We start from the raw sequence: 27,309 nt of genomic DNA on the forward strand, positions 1-27,309 counted from the left end.
ACAGTAGTGTACATGAATCACGGCGTTGAATTCGCCTATGCCAGCTTAATAATTTATAGTTTAATAATTTTCTCCAGCTGTTTTAGTTTCGGCTTCGAACGCTAAACGACAGTTGTGACGTCACAGACGATCTGAGGTCACGTGGGTCATGCAGAAACTGCCATAAAATCGCTGCTTGTTCATTTTTTTTACGATTACAACTCGTGCAGGCTCGCGTTAAGAGCTGGTACGAATTAAAACGAAGAAAGCAGCGACCATGCTGCAGTTTGTGTATCCCTCACGTGATCTCAGGTAGTCCGTAAGGTCATTGCAGTTGAAATTTCCGAAACTATATGAAAAAAAATAATTAAATTACAAATCATTTACCGCCTGTTGGGGCAATCCACGTGGCTGTCAATGTTTTCAAACCAGCTACGCATCATCCAAAAGAAATAACTCAAAACAAAAAATTGATCTGTTTTTATTTTTAGTATGCGCGACCAGCCCACATTATCTTTTGCTCTAAACAGTCTACCTGCGGACGAATAATACTTGATGCCAGAAAGCACGCTGTCGCAATAATAAAAAAATCATAATACCGATACGAAATTTTTCAGTGAACGCAGAAATGACAAGCAAATCCCGTTCTTTTGTAAAAACTGCTGTGTTCTCTTGCATACTACAGTCGCCAGTCCATGGTGCGGTTCTAAGGAGCTGCCACAGTTCGCTTAGCAGTGATCCAGTTTAGCCATGCTTTCGTCGGAAGCGTCCTATCTTGAGCGTGCCTGGTCTCTAATGCTACCCATTTTGTTTTTTGTCATTGCAGGAATGAGGCTACAATGTGCACTTTGGCTCCGATGCCAAAGTCAACCCCAATTCCTTCGTCCAGACGTCACTGCACATTCTGCTCTGACGCTCAAGGTAAGGCGGAGCACGTTCAATTTATCCGCAACTGATATTGTGGAGAAATGATTTTTATACCCCCCCCCCCCCACCACCACCACCACCACCACCACATACACACATGTAGGTGTAGTGTTGTAATTTCTTCACATAGTTTCCAAACTTCCTGGGGCTATGAAACGTAATTGTACAGTAACTTCAAAGCTAAACTACTGCTATTATGCCCCTGCAGTAGTCGGAGTTTACAGGTCTTATAGACCACTGATAATATTTATGCACATGTCTCCTTTCTTGCTGTGCACGTCGGATATCATTTATAACTGATCTAGTTTCCTTATCGTTGTGGCTTTAACCACTTACCCAATTTAAAAAGTAGCAAAACAAATCTTAGTATTACAGCGATCATGAGTTAAAGAGATGATGTGACATTTCAGCACATAATGTAGTACCAGGCGGAATTAAGTCGCGGAAACCGTTGTGCGTTATTCTCCGATCGAATGTGTCGCGCCACGTCAATGTGTATCTAATTTACGAATATAATACAGGCCGCGAAAGTTTACTGGACGCGGGTATGGGGAAAAATTGTTTATTGTAGCACAGCCACGCGTTCGAATCGCCGGAAATGTCTTAAGAGTTGCGTTTAGAAACTGCATGGTTCTTCAGCTGGTAACACTACGAGGTGGCTGGGTCGTGAGACAGTGTTACAATATTTCAGACCGAAAGCACTACTTCACGAGGTCTAACCGGCTCACCGAGTTTTTGTGAAGCTTGATCTTGAGGGTGACCTTGGCCAAACCATAAACAAGTAAATAAAATACCGCAACTTGGATTCGAACCCGTGGCGGCGCGACCATGTCAGCTTCGCTGGCCACTGCACGAGAGAAATATACGCTATTGTAGCAGCCGATCACGCCTCGTGTTAAACTGCACTCTCACGCCGTTGTGCACTGCAAATCGTCGCCTTCTTTAACTAATACTACTATCTAACTACTATCGTCGCCAGATGTGCCGACGATCCAGCAAAGCCAACCGCGCTAAACACGGGCTTTCGCTCGTCTACTCGGTTTAACGACATTAAAGCCCAAACACTTCTTTTTTTTTCCCAAGAACATGCATCTCGTACACGTACAGTTCGCAAAGTACTTTAATTTGAACACGAGTACCGAGTACGTGTATTGCTCGCTATAACCGGAAAGATTGAATTTTGTTTGTGACCAGTGCTCGTTCTCGGTTATGGCTTGAAAGTACCTTCACAGAAAACAATGCAAACACAGATGGGTCCCCTACGAAGTCCATAAACTAAAGAGAACCAATGTATGGGGCTCGTCGATTCCTTTGTCTCTGCTTACAGTGTATTCTGAAGTAGCGCAAGCACGAAATGTGTCAGAAGCTCCGCTTAATACTCCTGCATTTCATTTACCTACCGTATTTCCTCCTGTCTAAAGTCAAATAGAAAGAGAGGGAAAACGTACACCTTTAACTGAACCCAATTTCTGGCGTGCATGCAGACATACCTAGCAATTCTGCACAAAAGCATTTTTGAGCGGGAAATAATTTATGAACGCAGTTTCTTTTTATACATTGTAAGATTTCCTTAAAACAATCAATATACCCGCAGATCTCCCGTCCACAGGCTTGCAATATTATTTTTGCTGTTAATGTTTTTGTGATCGTCAAAATCGTTCGTTCCCCATTTATTTTCTATGGCAGCCTAACTGCTGCATGCGAGCGATGGAAAATCTTTAAAAGAAAAATTCTGCTACACATCGGAAAAATGGACCATTAAGTTCAATACTTCCATAAAAGCTCCTTACAATTTTTCAGTATTCAAAATTTTTGCCCAGAAATTCTGGACATGTCCTTGCCAGTGTGTTCCCAGCAGCTTGCCAATTGCTCTGCGATTGGATCTCACGTTAAACAATATCAAATAAATATTAAATTTATCATTACACAAGTAGAACAAGTACAACACAGAGGTACACAAGTAAGGTGTACTAAATCAGTCACAGACACCCGAACGGACAGGAGTCTGCCGCAAAGAGGACGATTAGCACCGCGCGGCCGTTTCCCCTTGCCGAAGGTGGCATATAGATAAATGCTCGTCATAATGACACACGGTAGAGAGATGAGGCTAATTCGGCCCTCGGGGTTAGAAGCTAGGCTGGCATATCTCGCCTTCACTCCGTTTCCCTGCACGACACTTTGGGCGCCACTCATGGCAGCCCGTGGCCCATCAGCCGAATGGATCAGAGTCGGGCATATGCGTCCGCCTCCGCTGTCCCGCGCGGGAAGTTTCCGTCTTGCCACTGCTTCCCTTCGCTCCTGTCTATCGGACACAGCGGCCGACTCTGGCGTTGTGCCTGGAACGGTAACGGAGTGGACGTACAACGAATTCCAGATTTCGGCACACAGGGTCGTGTCCGCATCTTGGACTCTTTACACTCTGCACACGAATACGCCTATATGGGAGTAAAAAGGGGATAGGCTGTCCTACACCCGCCGCGGTGGCTCAGTGTTTAGGGCGCTCGACTACTGATCCGGAGTTCCCGGATTCGAACCCGACCGCGGCGGCTGCGTTTTTATGGAGGCAAAACGCTAAGGCGCCCGTGTGCTGTGCGATGTCAGTGCACGTTAAAGATCCCCAGGTGGTCGAAATTATTCCACAGCCCTCCAATAGAGGACTTTTTTCTTCCTTTCTACTTTCACTCTCTCCTTTATCCGTTCCCTTACGGCGCGGTTCAGGTGTCCAACGATATATGAGACAGATACTGCGCCATTTCCTTTCCCCCCAAACAAATTATTATTATTATTATTATTATTATTATTATTATTATTATTATTATTATTATTATTATTAAATTACAGCTCATTTTACAGTGCGTAGTGCGGTGATACTGTGCAAAAAACTACGTTTTCAAATTTTGGCGCCCGCCGCGGTGGCTCAGTGGTTAGGGCGCTCGACTACTGATCCGGAGTTCCCGGGTTCGAACCCGACCGCGGCGGCTGCGTTTTTATGGAGGAAAAACGCTAAGGCGCCCGTGTGCTGTGCGATATCAGTGCACGTTAAAGATCCCCAGGTGGTCGAAATTATTCCGGAGCCCTCCACTACGGCACCTCCTTCTTCCTTTCTTCTTTCACTCTCTCCTTTATCCGTTCCCTTACGGCGCGGTTCAGGTGTCCAACGATATATGAGACAGATACTGCGCCATTTCCTTTCCCCCAAACCAATTATTATTATTATTATTATTATTATTATTATTATTATTATTATTATTATTATTATTATTATTATTATTATTATTATTATTATTAAATTTCAGCTCATTTTACAGTGCGTAGTGTGGTGATACTGTGCAAAAAACTACGTTTTCAAATTTTGGCGTTCTATCCCTTCTTCTGGGGTGTGGAAAAAGTCTTTTTTCCGCCAATCTTATGTTTTTTTTTTAGGAACTTACATCCCTATTAATGTGTCTGGCCTGAGTTAGGCTGTTACTGCGCCTTTCTTTCTTTCACAGCGCATTATCTCATGAACGTCGCGTCGATGTTGCGTTTATTCTGACTTGTCAGTAACTGCTGTCGGTACTGTGATGTTACCGGCATCATTCGTGTTAAGAGCATCACACTCCACGTTGGCTCCACCCTTTTTAATTTCGTCAAGCTCATTTCGCAGACTTTCGAAAGCAATAAGTAGCGACGGATGACAAGCATGTTCGCCTCATTGGTCTATAGACAGTCTATATACTTCTAGTTTAGTTTAGTTTAGGGGGTTTAACGTCCCAAAGCGACCAGGCTAAGAGGGACGCCGTAGTGAAGGGCTCATGAAATTTCGACCACCTGGGGTTCTTTAACGTGCACTGACATCGCACAGTACACGGGCCTCTAGAATTTCGCCTCCATCGAAATTCGACCGGCGCGGCCGGGATCAAACCCGCGTCTTTCGGGCCAGCAGCCGAGCGCCATAACCACTCAGCCACCGCGGCGGCTCTATAGACTTCTTATTGACTCTATTGCCTTCCTATAGATATTTACTTTTGTCTATACATATTACATAGATTGTCTATAGACAAACATCTACCAAAAGTGTCCGGCCATAAAATCTATAGATAGATAAAGAGGAGGATGGAAAGGCAGGGATGTTAACCAGATTATTTATAAACTGCCTATAGGATTTATATTGCCTATAGACTGTTCTCTAGGGTTTCTTTTTAAATAGTCTATAGACTTTATAGATAGAAGTCTGTCGGCAGTCTGTACACTGTCTAAAGATATTTTTGTAAGGGAATACCCTCGCTCTGAGTTTTAAAAATCAACGAAGCTTGTCAAGCAATCTGAAAACAGGATCGCCTGCTATGCAAGATAAATCCGTTGCAACTGCTGTCCTCTTCACACTATACGTTCGACTAACGCAAAAAGTGGGCACAGTGTCAGGCAAACAGGCCACGGGCTGCATATCGTCAGAGATGCGACTTGTGACCTGAAAAGTAGTACCGCGTGGTGGCCACACTCGTCGGAACCGAACGCAGAACCAGACGAGCGGAACGCACGGATGTCACAACTGTCGAGTCGTTTATTTTTCTTCTTGCGTTGATAAGGAATAAATTTCGCTAGCGGCAACATTTGGAATTAAACGATGCCACGAGGAACGCTAATCATTCTGCCGCAGAGCGTGAAGGTCGCCACTGTACCTTCCCTGTTTCCTGCCAACCATGACCCGAAGCAAATTCGCGCCGTGGTCTTCCATTAATGTTCGTTGCATGATGCACACAACGAAAGCACGTTGCGTTATATCTTGTTTTTCATGGGTGTTTGCGTTCCCGCACTGTTTCCCCCAACAACTCACCGTAACTAAACGTAACTTCACAAAGAGAAAACGTGATAGCGTAGGAGCAACAAGCTAGACGACCCGCTTGCCGGCGGCATTTCGTGGACTAGGTTAAACGCAAAAGTGGCGGTGCGAGTGAAATCGCGCATTACATTAAGCAACTCAGGGCAGTATAGAAATTAATGTGGCATCGTCTCTCATCGCATGCCTCACCGCTCACGTGCAAGGCACAAAAGCGCATTCATAAAAAATCTCAGACCTTCCGACAATTTCGCCTGTGGCGAAAAGTGGCAAAAATAGTTGTTCCGCACCGTTGATCTGGCGTTCGACTGGTGAACCCAAGGTCGCCGCAAAGCATTGCATACCTGGGCGCGTCTGCCGCGTTTCGACAGACACCAAATTCAGAAAAAGTCTCCCGCACTATTTGCTATGTCACTGCACGTCAAAAAACCTCAGATGGTCGAAATTAACCGGACCCTTCCACTAAGGCACCTCTTTCTCTTTCTCTCTCTCTCTCCCTGCTTTCATATTTTAGTACGTTAGAACTCATAGTGTCCATTGGCCATTTGGGCATTGTGTTTTTGTCTGAAGCCGGTCTTGTGACAGGCTGCTTACCTACCCACCCTGTCAGGCGGCAGCCCATTTAATCGTGAGAGGCTGCTCGGGGAGAGCAACCTGGGTCGCAACCCTACCAAAGAAATCCAAGTCCTACCGATGGAAACATCTGACATAGCACCTGCCTTGTAGCGCTCCGCCAGTGCTCACCTGCCCACCGGGTGGCTTACTTGCCAAGGCGTTGCCGGTGAACAGTGGCACAAGGCAGGTACTGTGACAGGTGTTGCCATGTCCTCGTTTCACTTTTGCATGAAACAACACGCACACCAACAACCACCTTAACCTAAACCTAGCAGCGCAGCACAGAAACACATCATGCCCGCACACATACACGCATTTGGCCTAATTACCCAAATCGACTGACATTTTTTCCCTCGCATCCTACTATTCTGGATGTAAAATAGATCTACAACCGCTGCCGTCGCTACAAAGCTCGCCCTACCGGTGAGACGGTCGCTGCAGCACGCGGGCTTCCCCTCTAGGCACTGTCCGCATGTAACCTCTTTAGCCATAGGCCGCCGAAACACGTAAATGCGGCGGGAAAAGTGCGCCTGGCGAGAGAGAGAGAGAGAGAAAATAAATAAATAGGCAACGGGAGAAGAGAGCGGAACGAATGGACACCACATGCAGAGAGCACTGCAGAGCAAAGAGAGCCCCGGCGCAACAACAGCAGCGACCACAAACAAAAACAAGAGCTGAGCGAAAAAAAAGCGGCCACACGGCGATGCATAGAGCAAATCGGCAGAAACGTGTGACGTATTGCGCGCGGTTGGCCGCGCGCCGCACCTCTGAGAGAGAGGGGGGATTCGCTAATGGGAGAGGGGGAGAGTGGGCGGAAAGCGATAGCGGCGAGAAGGCAGGGCCTATTTAACGATTTTGGCTCCGTGTACACGCTCGGCCTACGGGCTAAGGTAGGCGGGGCGGTCCTGCTGCTGCTACTGCATGCCGCCACCCACCGCCGGGACCGGACAGGACGGGGACAGTGGGTCGCGTCGTGCGCCACCCGACGGCCCGGTCGTGAACTACACTGTGTGTGTGCGTCCGGTGAAGATCGCAGCGGCGATTGGTGCGACAGATTTGAGGAAGTCATGCGGTGCTTTGCGGAATGCGCGCCGGATGTAATGGTTGGAGTGCTTCCCAGCCCCACTAGTTTGGCATCTGTGAAGCTTTCGAACGAGGTAAGTGGGTCGGTGGGAAAATTCGTATCGTTGTCTTCGACGCGACAGTACTGATTGATATGCGCGAGAAATCAATTAATTATTAACAGCCCATAATGAAAGCCATAGAGACTGCGGTTTTTGTTACTTAAATTTTGTTCATGACAGCTACATGCAAGGCAGTGGCCTGTTGTATTAACAGATGGGCCACCAGCATATAGTGTCTGTGAGAACCGAAACTAGAATCTGGGCCTTTAGTTGAATAGGAGATATTTTTAACCTAGTGTTACAGTTAAAATTAAGCCTTTATTGCCAAGTGTCGTAATTTAACGGCATGCCATTTGCACGCCGTGCATTCATTACTTCCTGGAGCTCGCGCATGAGCCGAAAGACGCGGGTTCGATCCCGGCGCGCGGCAGTCCAATTTCGACGGAGGCGAAATTTTAGAGGCCCGTGTACTGTGCGATGTCAGTGCACGTTAAAGAACCCCAGGTGGTCGAAATTTCCGGAGCCCTTCACTACGGCGTCCCGCATAGCCTGAGTCGCTTCGGGACGTTAAACACCCATAAACCAAACCAAACCAAGCCGATTCCAATTAGTTTTGAGTAGCCAGCGCTTTCCGGTCAAAACGTTTCGCGTCACTGTAAGGAAGCTGCATGAAAAAAAAAAAGTCGCCGCTAATGTCCGACTTCCAGCCTGCATTCCAATAATTCCTCGTCTCTCAAGTTCTGATAACCTTTGCGGGAAAAACAGGAGGGCATTTGCTGGATAAAAAAATTGTTTGTGTCTGTGACGTCGAGTTCGTTCGAGGCCTTCGATTGGGTCGTTCACACAGCTCGGGCTATAGTTGCACAAAAGGGACCAAATGCTGATTGTTGCCAATTGGCGATCTGCCAATTTTTAAAAAATTTAGCGGTTCGAACAAAATATTGACGTTGGCTTCCGAATGTGGGTACACATTAGCTATAGAATAATGTAGATATGTTGAATTTTTCTTTGATTAATTCACAATTTAGGCAGTAACGGGTTAAAGAGCTGAAGCAATCCCAAGCAGCACAGTTAATCGGCCCAGTATTGCAAATGGATGGTTTCTCTCTGGTCCCCTGTAGGACCAGCATTTGCCAATACGTTCCCTATATTGGGCAGATTACCTGTAAGTCTCCCTACGTATAATACTGAACTAAGTGTCACTGCGGCGCATTGCCTTCGATTATCTTCTCCAGACCACTAGTTTCTGAGGTCTACTCAGAAACGTCTGCAGTGACCGCGGTGACTCAGCGGTTAGGGCGCTCGACTACTGATCCGGAGTTCCCGGGTTCGAACCCGACCGCGGCGGCTGCGTTTTTATGGAGGAAAAACGCTAAGGCGCCCGTGTGCTGTGCGATGTCAGTGCACGTTAAAGATCCCCAGGTGGTCGAAATTATTCCGGAGCCCTCCACTACGGCACCTATTCTTCCTTTCTTCTGTCACTCCCTCCTTTACCGCTTCCCTTACGGCGCGGTTCAGGTGTCCAACGATATATGAGACAGATACCGCGCCATTTCCTTTCCCCAAAAAACCAATTATTATTATTATTATAGCAGTGACCGACCGCCAGCCAAAGATGCCAATCAATGAGATTATAGCTTCCGCAAGTCTCGAATTGGCGTTGCCTAAAACATATGCTTCGCGCGTTGCAGGCTACTCGGGTTCATGATGTGGCGCGCGCTCTTTAGGTACAACCCTCGCGCACTCCAAAGCAAAAGACATATGCTGTGCTTAATATACGAATTCAATTAATCTGACGACATACATTCTAAAAAGCTGACTGCGTTGGGAAGTAGTGCCTTATGATAATATCCCGTGTTTTCCGTAATTTAGAGCATATGGACTTTTTTTTTTTTTGCTTCCTCGGTACCGTGAGATCGTTTGGGGACAGCAGCCAAACGGAAGCAAGGACACTGATTCAGCGTGCCAATTTCGCAACCTGGTGCGGTACCGATAACCTGCGTCTAGCACGTCTTACTGGTGTCGAGTTTTTGTACACTTAATACGAGTTCGAAAATTAAGCCCAGTGTCTACTTTTAGAAAATCTTAACGCAACCATTGCAGCTGTTGCATTATGGGTATCAACGCTGATCAGTCTCGTGCACGTTCAAAAAACGAGTATAACCATTACAATTACGATTACTTCATCGTAGATGTAACTGACTTCAGTGGTTGAATACAGCCCATGAAAAGCAACCCAACAATTGCAGAGAAGCGATCAATTACTATTACGTTAATTTTATTAGTCTTTTATTCGCTTAGCGCATGTCTACGTGAACGAGAATGAGCTGGTGTGGCTTGCTTGATCAGTAGTCTCTTGCAGCACATAAGCTCGTAATTTCACCTGCAGTTGTTCTACAAAGTTTGTGTTTTAACCGTTTTTTACACGGTTCCTTGTGAAAACACCAGTAGCGACACTGGAGAGTATCGATGAACACGCCAGATGGAAATGCGTTGCTTTAACATACGAAGACCTTGCGCACCACATCGAAATAAGGCAGAGCGCCTGGCTTCACTGTTGTTCGCGCTCCGAGAGGACAAAGCCCAAGCTCACTAAACATCGCATTCCGCTGTGCCGTCGTGTTGAAACGCGAAATACGAAGCGCAGAGGGCTAAAAACGCAGACCGCTCGGGCTTGCATGCGCGGATTCCTTCGTGCGCTTGGCTTCCCCGCATGCTAGACCGTTGTAACTGGAACGCTAGGGAATTGCAGGCTACTCCAGTGTTTGCCACCGAGTTCAGGTACTCGTAGTTATACTGTTACGTGAGATGGTTTAACGGCCGCTGGCCTAGCGCGAGCGCTCCGTCTCGGGACACTGCCAACTTCGTCTTCTTCGTCCCACTACCCGGGGACACCGAGCGATCGTCCCGACCGGTGACAAAGAGACGCGCGAAGTGGTTACGGGCTTCAGAGGATGGTTGGGCAGGAAGCATAAAGTGGTGAGGTGCTGGCCGCCACGATGAAGGACATGGCTGAATGATTCCTGGCCCGCGAAGCTTCGTGGCCATAGGTCACCAAGAGCCGACGGCAGGGGCCCCAGGACGCGCCGAACGGCATGGACAGGGGAATGGTGTCGTCACGTGTGGGCAGCGTCTCGGGTCGATGGGGTCGGATGCTTGAGTCAGGTTCAGTTCATCGTGTCGAGTGGTCTGGGCGGTGGACGGGGCGGGAGAAGAACGGAGAGATCGGTTCAGGTCTGAAAGGCTGGGGCACGGCCGAGCGACGCAGACCAAGAACTCACGGCCGACGACCACGGCTGACACATGCGCCGAAGCTCCAGGACCAGGATGGGGATGAACTCCGCATCTCACAATACCACTTGGTACAACCTGGCTTCGGAAAAAGAAAATGTAACAGATTAGTAGTCATCGCCTACTGAAAATGTAATTGAATAACCGAGAACTTCGCGCCGCATAAAAAGCAAACAATTCATAACAAAATACAAAGGAAATATAATTTATTAGTAGTAATAAATTACTTGTAATGTGGTACGTATGTCTGCAACTCATGGAAAAAAAAAGCTACGCGTAGTTTCAAGGTCAAATGGCGCTTGAAGACGGTCGACCGATTCTGGCTTTAAATATGTGTGTAGAGGAATCCAATGTAAAGTATAGTATACAACCATGCAACTTTCAACGCCGATGAAAATGATGGTTGCATTCAAATTTTATCCGAGTTGCAGTTTCTTAAATCCCTTAGTTTGTAGTCCAGGCTTTCGAAGAACAGTCGTCTTAAGAAACTGCATGATTTGATTAGTTGAAGCGTTTTTGTTCATTTGTTTATGCAAACACGCATAAATTATTTTGGTGTTTTTATGAATGAACTGTTAAAAGTCAGCGCCGTTCCACGTCTCTTGCGTGCCTCCCGCGTCCTGTTTTGTTTCCGATGAATTCTTTCCGCCTCAGTAGTACACAACCAAACCCGAGAGAGAATAACTTTGGCGTTCATTAGCCTCCGATACCAGATATCAATCGCGAACAGAAAAAATAAAGAAGCGATTAAGATATGAGCAAACATTCTCTGCGCATGACCTAATTTAACCGTGTGGGTGAACGTCCAGATCGGCCATTACCGACGGCAGGCCCACCCTGTCTGGTTTCCACCCAATTTTTCTTTCTTTGTTTCTACCTTGCACTGTACATTACCGGATGGCGCTTGCGAAATCTCGGCGCCTCCAGGCGTGGCTGTTCGCTGGAACAGATTTGCGTTCCGCGGCCTGAAGGGGTACGCACACAAAATTTCAAACGCCAACAAACGATATGATTTGTTTCATAGGTGCGAGGAGATGCCTTCTGGATTTTGATACGATTGTGAATGTTGTCCAAGGAGCCACTTAGAATTTCCACCCGCGTCGAGTGAAGTTAAGGTGCACGTGCCCCAATTATTGTGACGTCACCGAACCACGTGGTTGTTCACAGGAAAAAACAGTGCTTGTAGGCGACGCCGCCATTATCAGGAACGTGGTAGCCCAGGTTGGCCGATCGACCGTGACGTCAATGTGCACTTCTGTGATGGCGCCGATCGAGACGGAAACTTCCTGTACAGTGACCATCTGTAATGAATTACTAACACTGCGCATTGGTGTTTAGAGCTCATTTACATGATCAGTAAGATAATAGGCCTGTTTCAAGCAAAAAACGGGCGCCCTAAAATTTAGTGTCTACCGCTTTAACTGATAGCGCACGAAGGGGACGACGATGAATATGTTAGCGCAAATTTTCACCCGATTTTGGGCGAAAGCTGCTGCTAACATGCCTAAATGTCCGGAAGCGCCCTCGTTACTCCGAAATGGCCAATTCCGAAACAATGGATATAAGAAATGTAATTGTTTCCCTGAACGACAATGCCGCAGACTTAATCTCCCAGTTATCGCACTCAAGGCTTTCCACCAAAGCCTGTCGTGGGGCCTGCCTTTGCAACTGAAGAGGGAAAGTATGTAATATACTGCTTCCAAACCCCTCGCACTTTTGAACGGTTCAGAAGTGAAAGAGCAAGCTCTAGTGCACTCTGTCTTCGCACTTACTTTCACAGGTCTGCTCATTTTCAGTTGATCGGGGCCACTGTCCCTGGATGAGACCTTCCCATGACTTCCTTGCAATCGCCACGTCTTTCATGGCTCAGACTTAAGCGGATAGTATCGGTGTCACATCACGCTGCCAGTGGGTCATCCGGGGGAAAATTAATCACGTTGCATTAAAAGGGGCTGAAAGGCTATTTATACCAGCGCTGTTCACTTCAAAATGGCGAGCAACGTTTGACGCATGTCCTAGGCGCATAGGGGGCAAGGAATATAGATTCCCTATCAGAAGAAGATAGATTCCCTATCAGAAGGAAGATAGATTCCCAACGGCTCGCATAACAAGGATGGATGAATCCATATGTGTGCAACCAAAGGGGAGACGGGATGCAGCTCGTAGGTTCTTCGCAGTGTTTGTACGCGCTGACCATTCGCGCTGGCAGCGCCTTTTATTCAACCATAACACTATAAGCATTCCTCCACTGCCGCTTGACTACAACTTTGACAAACGCCCCGTGCTCCAGTCTATAGCATTATAAAACATCTCTGGTGAAACGTCGCTGTCCACGACGCGCACCGAGCGAGCGTCTACGCGTAACAAGCAATGCACACCTCTCAATGAACAGCACTCCATGGTCCGGACAGGCGATGACACGAAGATTAAAAAAAAAAGCATGTAATACACCTCATAACGTGAGTGTGCGTTTCCGGAGGTGCCAAGTAAATCGAGCTCACATGGCGCTAACTAACGCATAGTTCCCTTTCGGCTGTCATTCACGAGATAAGCGATATTTCTCGCCTTGCATCTACCTTCAACACCAAAAAGCCAATAGACAGCTCGCGAGGAACGGCTTAACATCATGGGTTTGGCACCGACTGCCTTTCCGCGCGTTAGGGAAGACATAGCGGCACAGACGTAAGTGGTATTAGTCGAGAACCCAATGGCTTCCGCTGCTTATAACGCCGCTTACAAACAAGGATAGGAAGTTTGTCGCTGCGCACATAATCTGTTCTGCACACACATCTGTGCTTAGAGTGGTCCAGGAGACAAAATTAATAAAAAAAATAATCGTGTAAACTTGCCGTAAGTGGACGATTAAGTTGGACTTCGATGGAAACGTAATCCACGAGAGAACAAGCCGACGACACCGACACATGCCGACACGCTGACACATCCACGCACACAGTTATGCAGCCCGAATGATTATCCGCCGCCTCGCGGTAAAATGAGTAAAACGTGAAACAGACGCCTATGTCACGGTCATATCTTTACCACTTGCACTCTTGCCGTATGCAGCTTGATCTGGTATCCAAGACCACAGAGGGCGGCCGGTTTCTAAGCTTAGATTACCCACTCGCGCTTAAAAACATTGTTTTTTTTTTTCGCGAAAACAAAATCGATACTTTAATGCTTTGTCCATACGCGCCGAATCTCCCATCGAATAGCTCGTGGCACGCTTTTCAAATAACACTTTTCAAATAAAATTCAAAGAGTGTTTTGTCGTGATTGTAATTAATATGCCAGCGTAGAGTGGTTGTTCTGTGTATGCATGGCAATCAGTTCACGCGCGTTCAATGCGAATAGTTTAACGCGGCGGTCTTTACACATTTGCTTTTTTTCCCGCTACAAAGGCAAAAAAGGGCTGAAACGTGCACAGTTCAGCAGATGATAGATGCATTTTGCTCACAGCATGTAAAAGCATCCAGTGCACTAGCAAACGATGCATACATTTGGTTTGAATGACGCGCTACACACTAACAAAACAACAACTGGAAGAACGAGGAACACAGGACAAGCGCGCACTAACAACTGAGATTTATTCTGGTACGAGGGTACATAAATACATTTCACTAACATGCTGAAACAATCAATTCATTGCCAACGGCTGTGTCACATGCTCCTTCGTTTCTTGATTAGATGCACCTCCTCACTTGATAACAACACCGAGGGTGTGCTTACGCACTCGTCTTCACCGGCCTCCAATATCTCAAAGGCTTCGGTGTTGTTATCAAATGAGAAGGTCCATCTAATCAAGAAACGAAGGAGCGTGCGACACAGCCGTTGGCAATGAATTGATTGTTTCAGCAGGTTCATGAAATGTATTTATGTACCCTCACACCAGAATAAATCTCAGTTGTTATTGCGCGCTTGTCCTGTGTCCCCCGTTCCATTTGCCGTTTTCTCAGTGTATAGCGCGTTATTCACACCAAATGTACAACCAACTAGCCCACATTGCTGCCTTGCTTATGCGTACATGCCACTGCGCGCAGCGTATCTCAACACGTCGCATTGCATACGCAATCGAATCCTCCTACCATTTACATTATTTTGGTTGCATTTCGTCCGAAAGCACACTACGAAGCAGAGCAAAGTCGACGTCGCATTGGTCTGGCGATGATGCAATGCAATCAGCGGTGTTGCAGTTCAAATAAATTAGGGTAAAAAGTGATATTAACACAGCAACTACCATGAAGCAAGCGAGCAGGGGGAGGAAGTTGGAACCGGAAGTAGAGGTACCAGACGAATCTCCCATGATCATCTGCGCTGAATCTAGATCGCACCTCGCCCATTATCCTCTGTGATGTCGTCACTTCCCCTCCAACTAATGGGTTACGGACTGGTGACGCCATTTCACCCTCCATCCAATAGGCTAATTTTTATGACAGCAACACACTTCTTCCTGATGACGGTTTTAATATGCTATCGCTTTAAAAATCTAGTTATAGAGATCTGATATCCGTTTCCGTGTGTCAGATTCTTTTCCAAAGCGTGCAGCTGTAACTAATTCTTCGCGGTGACACCAGTAGCAAGAGCAGCCGATTTAGATGTCAGGGCGCATTATCTCCTACTTGATAGCAAAGAGTGCGAATTATTCTTTTTATTATTTAAATGTGGCACTCTATTCACCAAGATGGGTTCGCACCTTGTTTGCATTCACGACGGATCATTGTTCGTTTCGTGCAGGGAGCCAACTGTGGCGACGGCACCAGAGGAGGAGGCGGCCAGCCATGTCCTGAACGGGAGGCTTCTGAATCGAACCCGCGACCTGCCGCCGTTTCACCGTAGGCCATGGTTCGACACCGGCGGCTGCTGCTGCTTCTGTCGCTGGGAGCAGCCCTGTTCCTGGCCGTCGTCCAGCTAGCTCCGGACCTGGGCCTGCCTGCAGTCAGGGCTCCCGCAGTTTCTTCCATCAACTCTTTGATAACAAGGGTCAGCACCGTCGACGCGCTGCGCCCCGGGCAAGATCCCACGGGTGCGTACTGCGAAGTGTCTATGTGCATTCTCTGTTCTACAGGGGAGCGGCAGCGCAGACATTTTGTCATGACTGATGAAGGGAGCGAACAGTCACCGAAACAAAGGTGCATAGGGGAATGTAATTATTTTTTAATGTGTTGTGCTGATCAGTGGGATAATAATACTTAGATTAATATATCGCTTAAAGAAAGTTACTTATGAAGCAGCAGAAAAAACAACCATGCCGCCTGTTGGATCCGAACCCACGACCTCCGCATATCGCGTCCGGTGCTCTATCAACTGAGCTACGGCGACGGCTGTCCAATCTGCTGCTTTCGTGGGTATCTATGTTTATTGGGTGTAAGCGAACTTTGAGAGTGTTCACCAGCGCCACCCTCGTCCATAGCGGCGGACGTAGCACGTCCTGTAATACCGCGAGTGTGACGTGGAACGTCATCTAACGGCGAGGGCGGAAACTGTGCGAGAGCCCTCTTATGCTACCTATGGCAACAAGACTGCCAGAACCGAGACCCTCGTTAAGCTATTAGCAGACAAGGTAAAGTAAATGAGGGACTCGTTTGACAAACTTATTAAGGGAGCGAACAGTCACCGAAACCAATGTGCATAGGGGAATGTAATTATTTTTAATGTGTTGTGCTGACCAGTCGGATATTAATACTTAGATTAATCTATCGCTTAAAGAAAATTACTTATAAAGCAGCAGAAAAAGCATATATAGACCGCCTACTGTGCCACCTACTAAGCCCTATAAAAGCAGCTCTAAGGCCTAGCCTCGCTCTCTCTGGTATAATACCCAACAAGCCTACTGTGCCACCTACTCAGCCCTGTAAAATCAGCTGTAAGGCCTAGCCTCTCTCTCTTTGGTATAATAACCAACAAGCCTACTGTGCCACCTCCGACGCCCTATAAAAGCAGCTGCAAGGCCTAGCCACGCTCTCTTTGGTGTAGTACCCAACAATCATGTATACGTATTCGTCTAGCAAACGTTCAGTACCATACGGCACACGTGCGGCTGGTCTGCTATGCAAAGCATTCAGCTGCAGACGGCTTGGAGCAGCAGGAGTGCCATGTACCGAGACGGCTCTAGTCGCTCCATGAACAGCGGCGGGAAACGTTTGACATCTACGCGGAGAGCAAATAACAATACCGAGAAAACGTTGAACTCTTGTCCAATTCACTGGTACCTAAGGACTTCTACTTTATCGGTGCCATAAATTCTTCTATTGGCAATGTCCGTACATCGTGGCGCCACCTGGCGATGTCAGAGAGAAACGCTAGTAGGAGACTACTGCGCATGACTGGACGGCAACGTCAGTGCGTTTCTCGCGTGGTAAGCGGTCGAAATCTTGCAGAGATTTTAAGCAACTTCATTATCCACTCCTTTTTCAGTCTAGAGTCTGGAGGGAACGTAAGCTGGTTTATATCTCCTTTGACCACATAATTCCCGGTGCGGCAGACAGGAGATGCGATTGATTTTGTGGTTGCTGCCCACATTGTGCGCTTTACGCGGCAGCATTGATACTATTTTAACCTGTTTTCCTGGCTGTGTGCAAAACAGAACCAAAAATGCAAAAAAAAACAAATGATAAAAGCGCTGCGCGACTCCACTAACAGTACAGAGGGTAATCGAAACACGCCGGACCAAGCCGGACGCCTTTCGCCGGTATCATCGAGGTAGCGACATGGCGGCAACACCGTACGTGCAAGTTGTGAATATCAGCTCGAATAGAAGAGATATCCTGTGTGACGTCATCACACGCTATTCAGCTAGATTTGACAATAAACTTTTTTTTCTTTCGAACATGCGGATTCATGCCTTGATAACGATACTGTTCAGCTTTAAAATGAGATATTCGCTGTCATGAAGTCTCTGTCAGAATTATTAAAGAGAAAACCATCGTCTTGCTGGTTTCCTCTCTGTGTGTTGCACTGGCCACTCAATTCGAAACACGTCAGAGTTTGTGGTTCCTGCGTTCCACTTCTTTTGCCACGATGCCTTTACCATTAAGAACTTGCCACACTGGAAACAGCAGTAAAGTGAAACTTAGAAATCAACTAGCTCGACAGTTTAAAGCAAGTGTTCACAGATGTAAAGCGAATGGCAAACCATGTAATGCCAAGCATGTGGTTTGTCGTTCAACTGATTTTTTCAGGAACGCCGTTCCTGGGTAACGTTGCGCTGAAAGCCAAGGGACCGCACGTCATTGGTGCAGTGGAGGAGTCCAGTAGAAAAGCAGTAGCAACAAAGAAGGCACCGTCGAAAGTGACACCATCCAGCCTCCGCGGGCCGGGAGTTGTGACCTCGACTTCCATCTCAGTGGTACGAGCACCTATGCAATTCCGACATTTCGTCATTCGCCAAAAGGGCTCCGTCAGCAAGGCGCCCATCAACCGGTTCAAGCCACTCTTGCTCTCCAGAATGCTCAAGATGTTCGACCGAACCATAGCTCACTACCCACCTGTCCCTGCCGACAAAATCCAGAGGGTCATTGTCGTCACTTACTTCCGGGCCGGCTCTACTTTCGTGGGTGACATCCTGTCCTCGACACCGCGAACTTTCTACCACTTCGAGCCACTGCACATGTTCAGCAAAGACGCCAGACTCGATGGGAATGCGGCGAGCAACGCCTCCGACTTGATCGGCCACCTACTCCGCTGCGACTTCCAGAGGGTGCAGCACTACGTTCGCTGGGCGTCCGACAAGAAGTTCCTGTTTCGAAGGAACCACTTCCTCTGGGCCTTGTGCGGAGGACAGCACCCGGTCTGCTTCAAACCGGACTACGTGTCCAAGGTGTGTATGCGGGCACCGGCGCAGGTTATGAAGGTCACGCGGCTGCACATGTCCCAAGTCCGAGACTGGCTGGTGAACAACCCGGACATAGCCGGATCAGTGAAGGTTCTCCACCTCGTGCGTGACCCTAGAGGCATCCTCGCTTCGAGGAGGCTTCTGGATTGGTGCAACGAGTCCAAGAGCTGTGCGCACCAAGACACACTCTGCTCGGAGCTTCGTGCGGACCTCGACACATTCGAAGAGCTCAAAATGATATTTCCCAATAGTACGTACCGACTTCGGTACGAAGACGTTTCTCTCGATCCCAAGAAGGAGGCAGTGAAGCTCTTTAGTGCACTGGGGTTGAACTACACGGTGTACGTGTCCAACTTTCTTAAGACACACACCAAGGCTCGTAAGGCCGACGCCTTGGACCCGTACTCGACCAGGAGGAATTCATCCACGGTCGCGTTTCAGTGGAGGTCCAAGTTGAGGTACGAGGACATCGCGGACATTCAGAGGTCATGCTCTGATGTGCTGCTTCGGTTGGGTTACAAGACCATCACGAGCGAAAACGAACTACTAGACGAAGTGCCCATAGCTCCGGTGCCGCACTTGATAGCGGCTAGTGTCCGTACTACCTTGAGAGTGTCAGAAGGCAGTGCAAGCTAGTGAATGTGGCAGAATGGCTGCCCAATGCGCCATCGCTGTGGTCACCATGTTTCCATACCCCACAGTACAGAGTGAAAGAGTTCGCACCATTCTTCGACTTTTATCTTGTGATCCGGGTAAGATGCTGTGATGTCATGTGAAGGTGTGGGGAGAAGACATTCCTAAACGGTGACTTTACGCTCTGTGAGCGCAGACTGATAAAGTGTGTGAACGTGCAACTGTGTGAAGCAACTGACAGTGTGTGTTTCAAAAGCCCCGAATGCGTGATGAATTAAGCGCATCGCATTCCTTGAGCTGGCTTAAAAATAACCTCATGCCGTTGGCCAGAGCTGTGAATTACATTTCAAAGCTCGAATTTGAACTGCTGGATGTTATATCGAATTGTAACCGCTGCATGTTTTTCGCCATTGCGTGCACAGTGCGACAGCGGCATGTCGAGTGCGTGTTAAATGCAGGGTTCGTTGTGCTGAACAAAGGATAAGATAAAACTAGGGATTTTACTGACCTTGACATATATCTCGCAGGATTGTCTGCTCTAACGAGTAAGCGTAGTTGCAGCATACAAACGCCACACCCAAGAAAGACAAAAAGTAGTACTTCTTGATACTTAGTACACTCCCAAGCTTGGAAATGGCGTTTGGCAATTATATGATCGATGTCACTGAATGACAGGACAAAGTTGGACAAGTTGGTAGGAAATTAGCATTGCTGCAACAGTCCAAAAGACGACGGACAGAGCAAAGGCTAGAGATCATACAGCCGTCATACCGGCCATGCTTAATTTCAAGATTTGAGTCAAGCAACTTCGTCATTAAAAACTGGCGGTGGTTTAGCTCTGGTTAAACCTGGAGTGACGCGATAGCTACATCTGGCTGAGTGGAGCTTGGTCACGTGACCAACCACGTGATCAGCCACGGCACCGCGCCGCCGGCAGATGCTCCGCACCACGTGACCAACCACGTGGCGCCGCCGCCGCCACGCTGAAGGCTCGAAATGCTACCGTAATGTAGCTATCGCTAAAGAACATTGGCACGCAGTGAAATAGGAGTAGATAGTATCAGCTGTGTGAATGTCTGAAATGTTAATCTGCCTACGTGAATGCTGTCGAAGCAGTCTAACTTACGTGTTTTTAAATGTGAGTAAAAAAATTACTAGTGCACAGGGGAGTGCTAGTCTTGGGTGACTTCACAGCGTTCGGCTAGAACTTGTGTAACTACTATATGTACTGCTATACCGCAACACATTGGTGCAGCGTCGACTGCAAGGACAAGTTGTTATTACTACACTCTAAACAGAAGGGTGTAAACTGTCCTCTGGGGCACTCTCTTTTTACTCCAATACAGGCGTATTCGTGTTTAGAGTGTATATACGGCGGCCACGCCGTAATCCCGGTGTTCCGCAGACACACTCATCCTGAGCTGTGCTAAAGTGTGATGTGGACGGAGGATGAAGAGCACGTCTTCCAATCATGTCGAAGTTCTAGTGTGAGCGCACCTTGCACCTCGCCACATGCACGTTCGCCGCGAGCCTGACTCGGAAAGACTGTCCATTGTTGCTTATCCAGCAGGAACTGGATGTGAATGACGCCGCAGGCTGTTTTTGTCGGCCAGTTAATAAAAGCGAACTCGCACCTCTCCCTTGCCTCACTGATATCGCAGTGGAGTGGAAGGCTGCGAGCATATTCCTGCTGCCATCTCCTCAGTCTTCGCTACATTTAGATCTTCTAGTTGTCTTCTCTGCGCCTTTAAGTTTGCTAGTAGGGGGACAGGTCATCCTTACTGTTCAAGTGAGCTTGGAAGCATAGGAAGATGAATAACAGAAAGAAGTAGGAGACGAAGAAGTTACAGAACGCCACTATGAGAGGTTCAGCTTTTAGATGAATCTGTTCTGCCTGGTGGCGCCATCTGCCATCGCATATTTCAAGCATGAGCGCTCGCGCTTCTTTGTCTGGGCTACACAGGCACAGCTAGACAAGAAACAGTATGAATCCCTAACGATGCGCCTGCGTCACAGCAATCGCCATTTTGTGGTGCGAACGTCGTAGCAGTAAGTTAGGAAAGCACGAGCCTGTTAAGTGGCGTCAGCATTGCCACTATCACTGAGGATAGGAGAGAAAGAAGAGGAGAGTAGAAGACGAAAGAAGTGAAAGAAAGGAAAGAGAGCGAGAAACAACTTTATTGCTACGCAGCATTAAGGGGCCCATGACAGCCACTTTTCGAACATGAACTGCTTGCTGCATTTTAATCCCCAAAAGTCGAATTGTTATCTCGCGAAATCTGACTTCATTCAGGGAGGTATATATTTCTAAGATGATTTTGTTTTTCTTTAGAAAACAGCTGGTTGGTTTGGCAGCGTTTGATCTCTGATATCACAAGGGCATACTTGCCTCGCGTCGTCTGCTATGCGCTTAGTCGAAGGTGCTTGCATGCACGCCGTGGACAATGGCGGCTCGGAAAGTTTTTTTTTAGCGAAATAAAACTCGTTTCCATTTCTTTTTTCTTTTATGAAGCTTTTAGTATTGCACTCGAGCTTAGTGATCCTTGGAGAATTGGGGCCGTAATCTATAAGCTGTCCATTTTCCGTTGTCCATATCGTGTCCATTCGGAACTCTGTCAGAGCTCTGTCTACTGCAGACGACCAGAATTGACCACTCCATGGCTGCCAGTGGCTACGATATGCAGCCAATGGTGAGGTCCGGTCGCCAAGCACCCAATGGCTGGGTCGCTTGCCACAGACGCTTGAAAGCCGCGGGTATATCCGAGTGACTGCTGAAAGAGGAGCGAATGGACGCGAAATGGGCAATGAAAAATAGACAGCTTATAGAATACGGCCCATAGGGAGGGGGGTTCCTTTTAGCACACAAGTGCTGCCGCATGTGAAAAGCAGCACGCCACGCGTCTGTTTCCGCCGACGTGCGCCGCGAAGGGCGTGGGATGACGTTGCGCTGCCAACGACCAAGTTTTTGCGTGCTACTCCGGTTACTTAATAATTAAAAACTCAAATTAGCGCAAGGTGGCGCTGGAGTAAATCTTGCGGCAGGCAAGGAGCAAAGATAACTGTCCAATGCGACGGTTCCCTCTCAATGCATGCATGCTAGAGAAGCTGCGCGCGCGTGTGTGTGTGTGTGTGTGTGTGTGTGTGTGTGTGTGTGTGTGTGTGTGTGTGTGTGTGTGTGTGTGTGTGTGTGTGTGTGTGTGTGTGTGTGTGTGTGTGTGTGTGTGTGTGTGTGTGTGTGTGTGTGTGTGTGTGTGTGTGTGTGTGTGTGTGTGTGTGTGTGTGTGTGTGTGTGTGTGTGTGTTCAATAAATACTTTTTTCACTTGATGCCTTCTTTGTATTTCTCTCAACACAGCTATAAAATGCACACAGAGACAGAAAATGGTCTGAATTTTGTTTTGAACGTTCTCAGAAAACAAGTTCTAGCTAAGACTTAAATTTGTTTCTGGACGTAAAAAAAAATAAGGTCAGGAAGGGTTGCACTATTGTTTATAATACCACGTTTGCCACGATTTGTTCAATTTCACATTACAATAGAATTTAAAAGCAAGCATTAGGATAATTCGTGTCTAACATTCTTGGACAAAAATTTTGAATATTGGAATATTGCTACTGTTATGAAATATTGAAGATCATGGTCAATTCTTCTGATATGCAGCAAAATCTTTCCTTTGCACTGTTTCCATCACTCGCATCGATCAGTAAAGACTGCCACAGAAACCAACGGGGAACGCTTTTGAGGAGAGCAAGAACGTTAACTTGGAAAAATGTAAGCCTGTCGATTGGAGATCTGCGGCTATATTGATTGTTATAGTGAAATCTTAAAATATATGAAAAATTGTACTCATAAATTCTTTCCCGATCAATAATGGTTTTGTTTAAAATTGTTGGGCATGAACAAATGTCATCGACAAAGCATGTAACGCAGTTCGTTATTTTTGCCACTAATATGTAGCGTTTCAGTGAAACAAGCGACGTTCCTGCAACTTACACAACATTTTCATAACATATTGTTCTCATGTTACGTGCTAGCTGGGCCAGTATGCTGGATAAAAAAAAAAATGAGTATGCCGCTCTCGCCTCACAAAAGCCACAAACAGCTGTTTAAAAGCTGCGACGCAGGTGCAAACGATTTCCATGGCGCGCATTATGTGTTTCCCTCCTCGAATTAGTCAGTGCGTGCAAAGCCAGGTGGGCCTGTGCCGTCACAGGTGCCGGAGCATCGTCAAGACTGCGCCAAGATATACGTGAGTGTCCCAGAAAATGGTCAAGATGCTCAATTGTTCGCTTAATGTGACGCTAATTTAAGGGTAATGTATGTGCAAAGAGCTTAACCGGTAGTGTAACCTACTGTCAATCTATGACACACATAGAAATGAAAGGATTGTATGACGCATTGAGGCGACTAGCAGGTCGCGTGACATGGGACAATGAGTCATGTCTATATGATGGCGTCATTTTATGCAGACGGCAACGATGAAACAATGGTACCGCAGCGGTGAGCTAGGGGCATGAGCATATCCGCCTCGCATGTGGAAAGTGTGGGGTTCGACCCCCAGTGCCACCGGGTACCCACCAGCCATACAATGGGTACAGGCTTTCTCTGGACCTGGTATTCGTCTTATTTCACGCTCTAAAAGCTGCAACCACTGAAGCTAGTAATTGAAGCCACATCAGGTGGAAGGTTTTTCCAGGCGTGGGGCAGCCTTCAAGAAAAACGATTGCTGGAATGTTGTGCTATGGGTACGTTCAGGGTAAACAGCTTTCTGGTGGTTATGCCAAAGCAACTTCATGACAGAAAAGTCACAAATGACCCACCCATCGTGTACGCCTTCAACTACACAGTAAGGGAAGGGAGGACGATGGGAGTGAAACAAGAAAGAGAGAAAGTGGTGCCGCAGCGGAGGGCTCCGGAATAATTTCGACCACCTGGGGATCTTTAACGTGCACTGACATCGCACAGCACACGGGCGCATTTCGCGTTTCGCCTCCATCGAAACGCGGCAGCCGCGGTCGGGTTAGAATTCGGGTAGACCGGCTCACTTTACCAGCGCGCTAACCACCGAGTCACCGCGGCGTGTAACGGCTGGGAAGCGAACCCCGCTGCCTGGGAAAGCGTGCACGTGCTCGTCTTCTGCATGCCGAAGGGTGCTTTGTGTAGCGCCACCTGGCGAAAACCTCATGAAACGCATTTAAAAGAGATTGTCACATTCACTGTAAGATGGCGCTACATTTCAGTCTGCTAGGCGAAAGCTTCTTTTATTCGACCATTTACGATAATCTGCACTCCTTAAAACCTTCTCCCGCTCTCCTGTGAGGGGGCTAGTCGCATGAGCTTTTTTCTGTAGAATAAAGTCGTTTCCTCCTCCTCCTCCTACAGCTTCGATTATCCCGCCCAGCTCGCGAGCCACGAGTGAGGAGAGTAGCAGCTGTGCTAGAACCTAAGCTGGAGAAGGCATTTACGCTATAAATCTTAAAAGCGGCCACATGACGAAAGCAGAGCATGCACAGCGAAAATCCTCTGCTCTGGTTAGCACCGACACAACCGTGACCGACACAATGCAGCGCTCGCTGGATGTTCCACTGATTCCACCAATCTTTTGAATCAGTGACAGGAATTCTCGAAGACTCATATGCAATTCGTTCACCATATGATAATGAAGCGGGGAAAAAAACACGCCGCTGATATAAACTGGAATAAAACGGGCTATTTCGCTATTCGAAAATCTTCGTTTGGGAAATGATCCTGCACAGCCTTTTTTTTTTTAACTTACGATGTCTTAAATGCATTACTGCTTTCCTTATGATATACTTTTCAATGAGCCTTTAGCTCCTTTTGTGGCTAAATTCAGGCAAGCGTCAATCGGATGCCTTGCCTCAGATGGGAAGGATCGACTGTGTCCCCGAAAACAGGTTTACGTACCCACATACGAATTAAGGTGAGAAGGTGGCCAAGGCGACAGAAAGCGTCGCTAAGACCGATCACGAACTGGCGAGCACTGCAGCGCGTCAAACAGTGAAAGCAGCCAGGAGTCGACGCTGAGCGCGCTGCCCATCACGAAAAGCGAAAGAGGCTGAATGCGGTGGCACATAAAGCACCGAAAGCGGCGAACGAAGCCGAGCAAGCAGCCCAGATAAGAAAAGCGGCTGATGGCCACTTGTTTCATGATGATGGTGAATACTAGTTTTTGTGGTACAGGGGCATCTGCGGCCAAACAGCGACCTGGCACAAAGTGTTTTCATCTAATCAAGGTAGGGTCAAACACTAACTTGCAAAACATTTCAACATAAATAAAGCAGCCGGGGAGGGAATGCGCTATGCTTCGCTCGATGTACAGAAGTGGGCGAAGACAGGGACACATTCGGCAGGCAAAGGATTTGGCCTATACTGCTGACCGGCTGCCACTATCCACGAGCCATCCTGATACTCTACGCGTTTGCTGCAATGCACGGCGATATAGGCTACTAATTTTTTTTTATTTCTTAAATATGATCCACACGTACCACCTATAGATTACTGCCATTTGCGGAAACCGCTCCCTGTGAGACCGCGACAGCTGTGGTGCATGGGTGTGGCATCGCTCGGGATACATTTTGCAGTAATAGGTACACAGAATATTTTCTAAAGCAAAAGTGGCATCGCCGTCGGCAAAGGCATTCTATAGCCGGAGAAAACTCAAGAACGTCACGACAATCGATCGACGCCATTGGCTGGAGGGTCTCCTTTGAGGGGCATTCGCAGCGTCGTTCTTCAGTTGTACCAGACTAAAGTATGACGTAACGGACCACTCCCGCGTTCACCTGCTGCCCGGAAACAATTTTTCTCCGCTAAGTCGAGGTATAAATGACATGTGTGGGTAGTGGGCGTTATCGAGAGTGAACCACTTGTGGCCGTGTCCTTTGGTCCGGCCTTGAGATTCGTGACGTCATCGTGGCGGGAGTTTGACGTGCGGCAGTTATCGCTGCCACTTGGCTCTAAAGGAAAGCGGGTAGGACTATTATATCCGGTTATACACGTGGCGCCTTCCGCGACCACTCGGGGGATTTTTTTTTTTCTCCTGCGAAAGGAATGACATAGTTTATAGTCTATACGTCTTATTTACAACGGCATTTCGTTATTGCGAACTCGCTTAATTCGAAATCCCGGTTTATGCGAACTGCCCCTTAAGCCCTGTCAACATCATGTGTATAAAAGAGCACGCTGCGTAATCTGATAATTTTTTTAGGTCGCCTTTAAATTAAAACAATAGAGATTCCACTCTTTCCCCTGCTTGTTTTTATGCAGACTGTCCGTACCAAAAATCATCGGTCATTGTAGCATAGCATAGCACAAAATAACATAACATAGCATAGCATAGCATAGCTTAGCTTAGCATAACATAGCATAGCATAGCATAGCATAGCATAGCATAGCATAGCATAGCATAGCATAGAACTTTATTGAGTTCAAATCAAGTGTCAGGAGGACTGCACACGACGAAGAGCGGCGCGGTCGATCCGTGCAGCTCTCTCTGAAGTTCGCCCCGGCAGATGGCGACACTTGTCCACGCAGTTGGCAGAGCTGTAGACCACTTCGCAGTAAACGAGCATTCCGGCAGCAGGTAATCGGCTCATCGGGTCACGTGACCACCCCTCCCTACTGGTGACATCAGTGACCACGCGACCTCGCGTTTCTTGGGACATCCACGGGCCCCACGGGAGGCACTACTGTTACCACTGTAAAGGAAAAGTCGCACTGAGCATCCGGGAGGACGCCACGCAGGCATAAACGAAATATACGAGTTCAGACCCGATTTTTCTAAGATTCGATTCCCTGACAGAGCAGTAATGTACAGGGTCGGTGAAAAGTTCCCAGGCCACAGGATGTGCTCTTGAGCCGTATAGTCAGGAAGTTACGATATACCCGAAACTCAAAATATCCGTGGAGGGTAGAAGAAGCATCGTTCTAACCTCTGAGAACCTTGATAGCTTTATGGGCATATTAAGTGCTTGGATATAGCGACGAAAAGAAGACACTATCGCCTAGAAACTTTTTACCGACCCGTACATTTACTCCCTCCATTTGATGAACAGGATTGACCTCTTTTCCGAAGCT

At 47.6% G+C, this 27,309-nt stretch overlaps 1 protein-coding gene across 1 annotated transcript in view; it reads left to right on the top strand.

The window, feature by feature from the left end:
• The window catches only part of LOC144108799 (carbohydrate sulfotransferase 1-like), a 59,032-nt gene extending 38,182 nt beyond the window's left edge, over positions 1-20,850 (top strand). The window contains exons 2-4 of the mRNA XM_077641980.1: positions 806-900; positions 15,487-15,775; positions 17,931-20,850. Coding sequence (XP_077498106.1) covers positions 15,592-15,775; positions 17,931-19,219 — 1,473 coding nt within the window. The 5' untranslated portion in view covers positions 806-900; positions 15,487-15,591 and the 3' untranslated portion in view covers positions 19,220-20,850. The remainder of the gene's footprint in view (positions 1-805; positions 901-15,486; positions 15,776-17,930) is intronic.
• Positions 20,851-27,309: the final 6,459 nt, after the last annotated feature.

The sequence above is a fragment of the Amblyomma americanum genome, chromosome 10 (genome assembly GCF_052857255.1).
Source record: "Amblyomma americanum isolate KBUSLIRL-KWMA chromosome 10, ASM5285725v1, whole genome shotgun sequence".
Taxonomy (NCBI): Eukaryota; Metazoa; Arthropoda; class Arachnida; order Ixodida; family Ixodidae; genus Amblyomma; species Amblyomma americanum.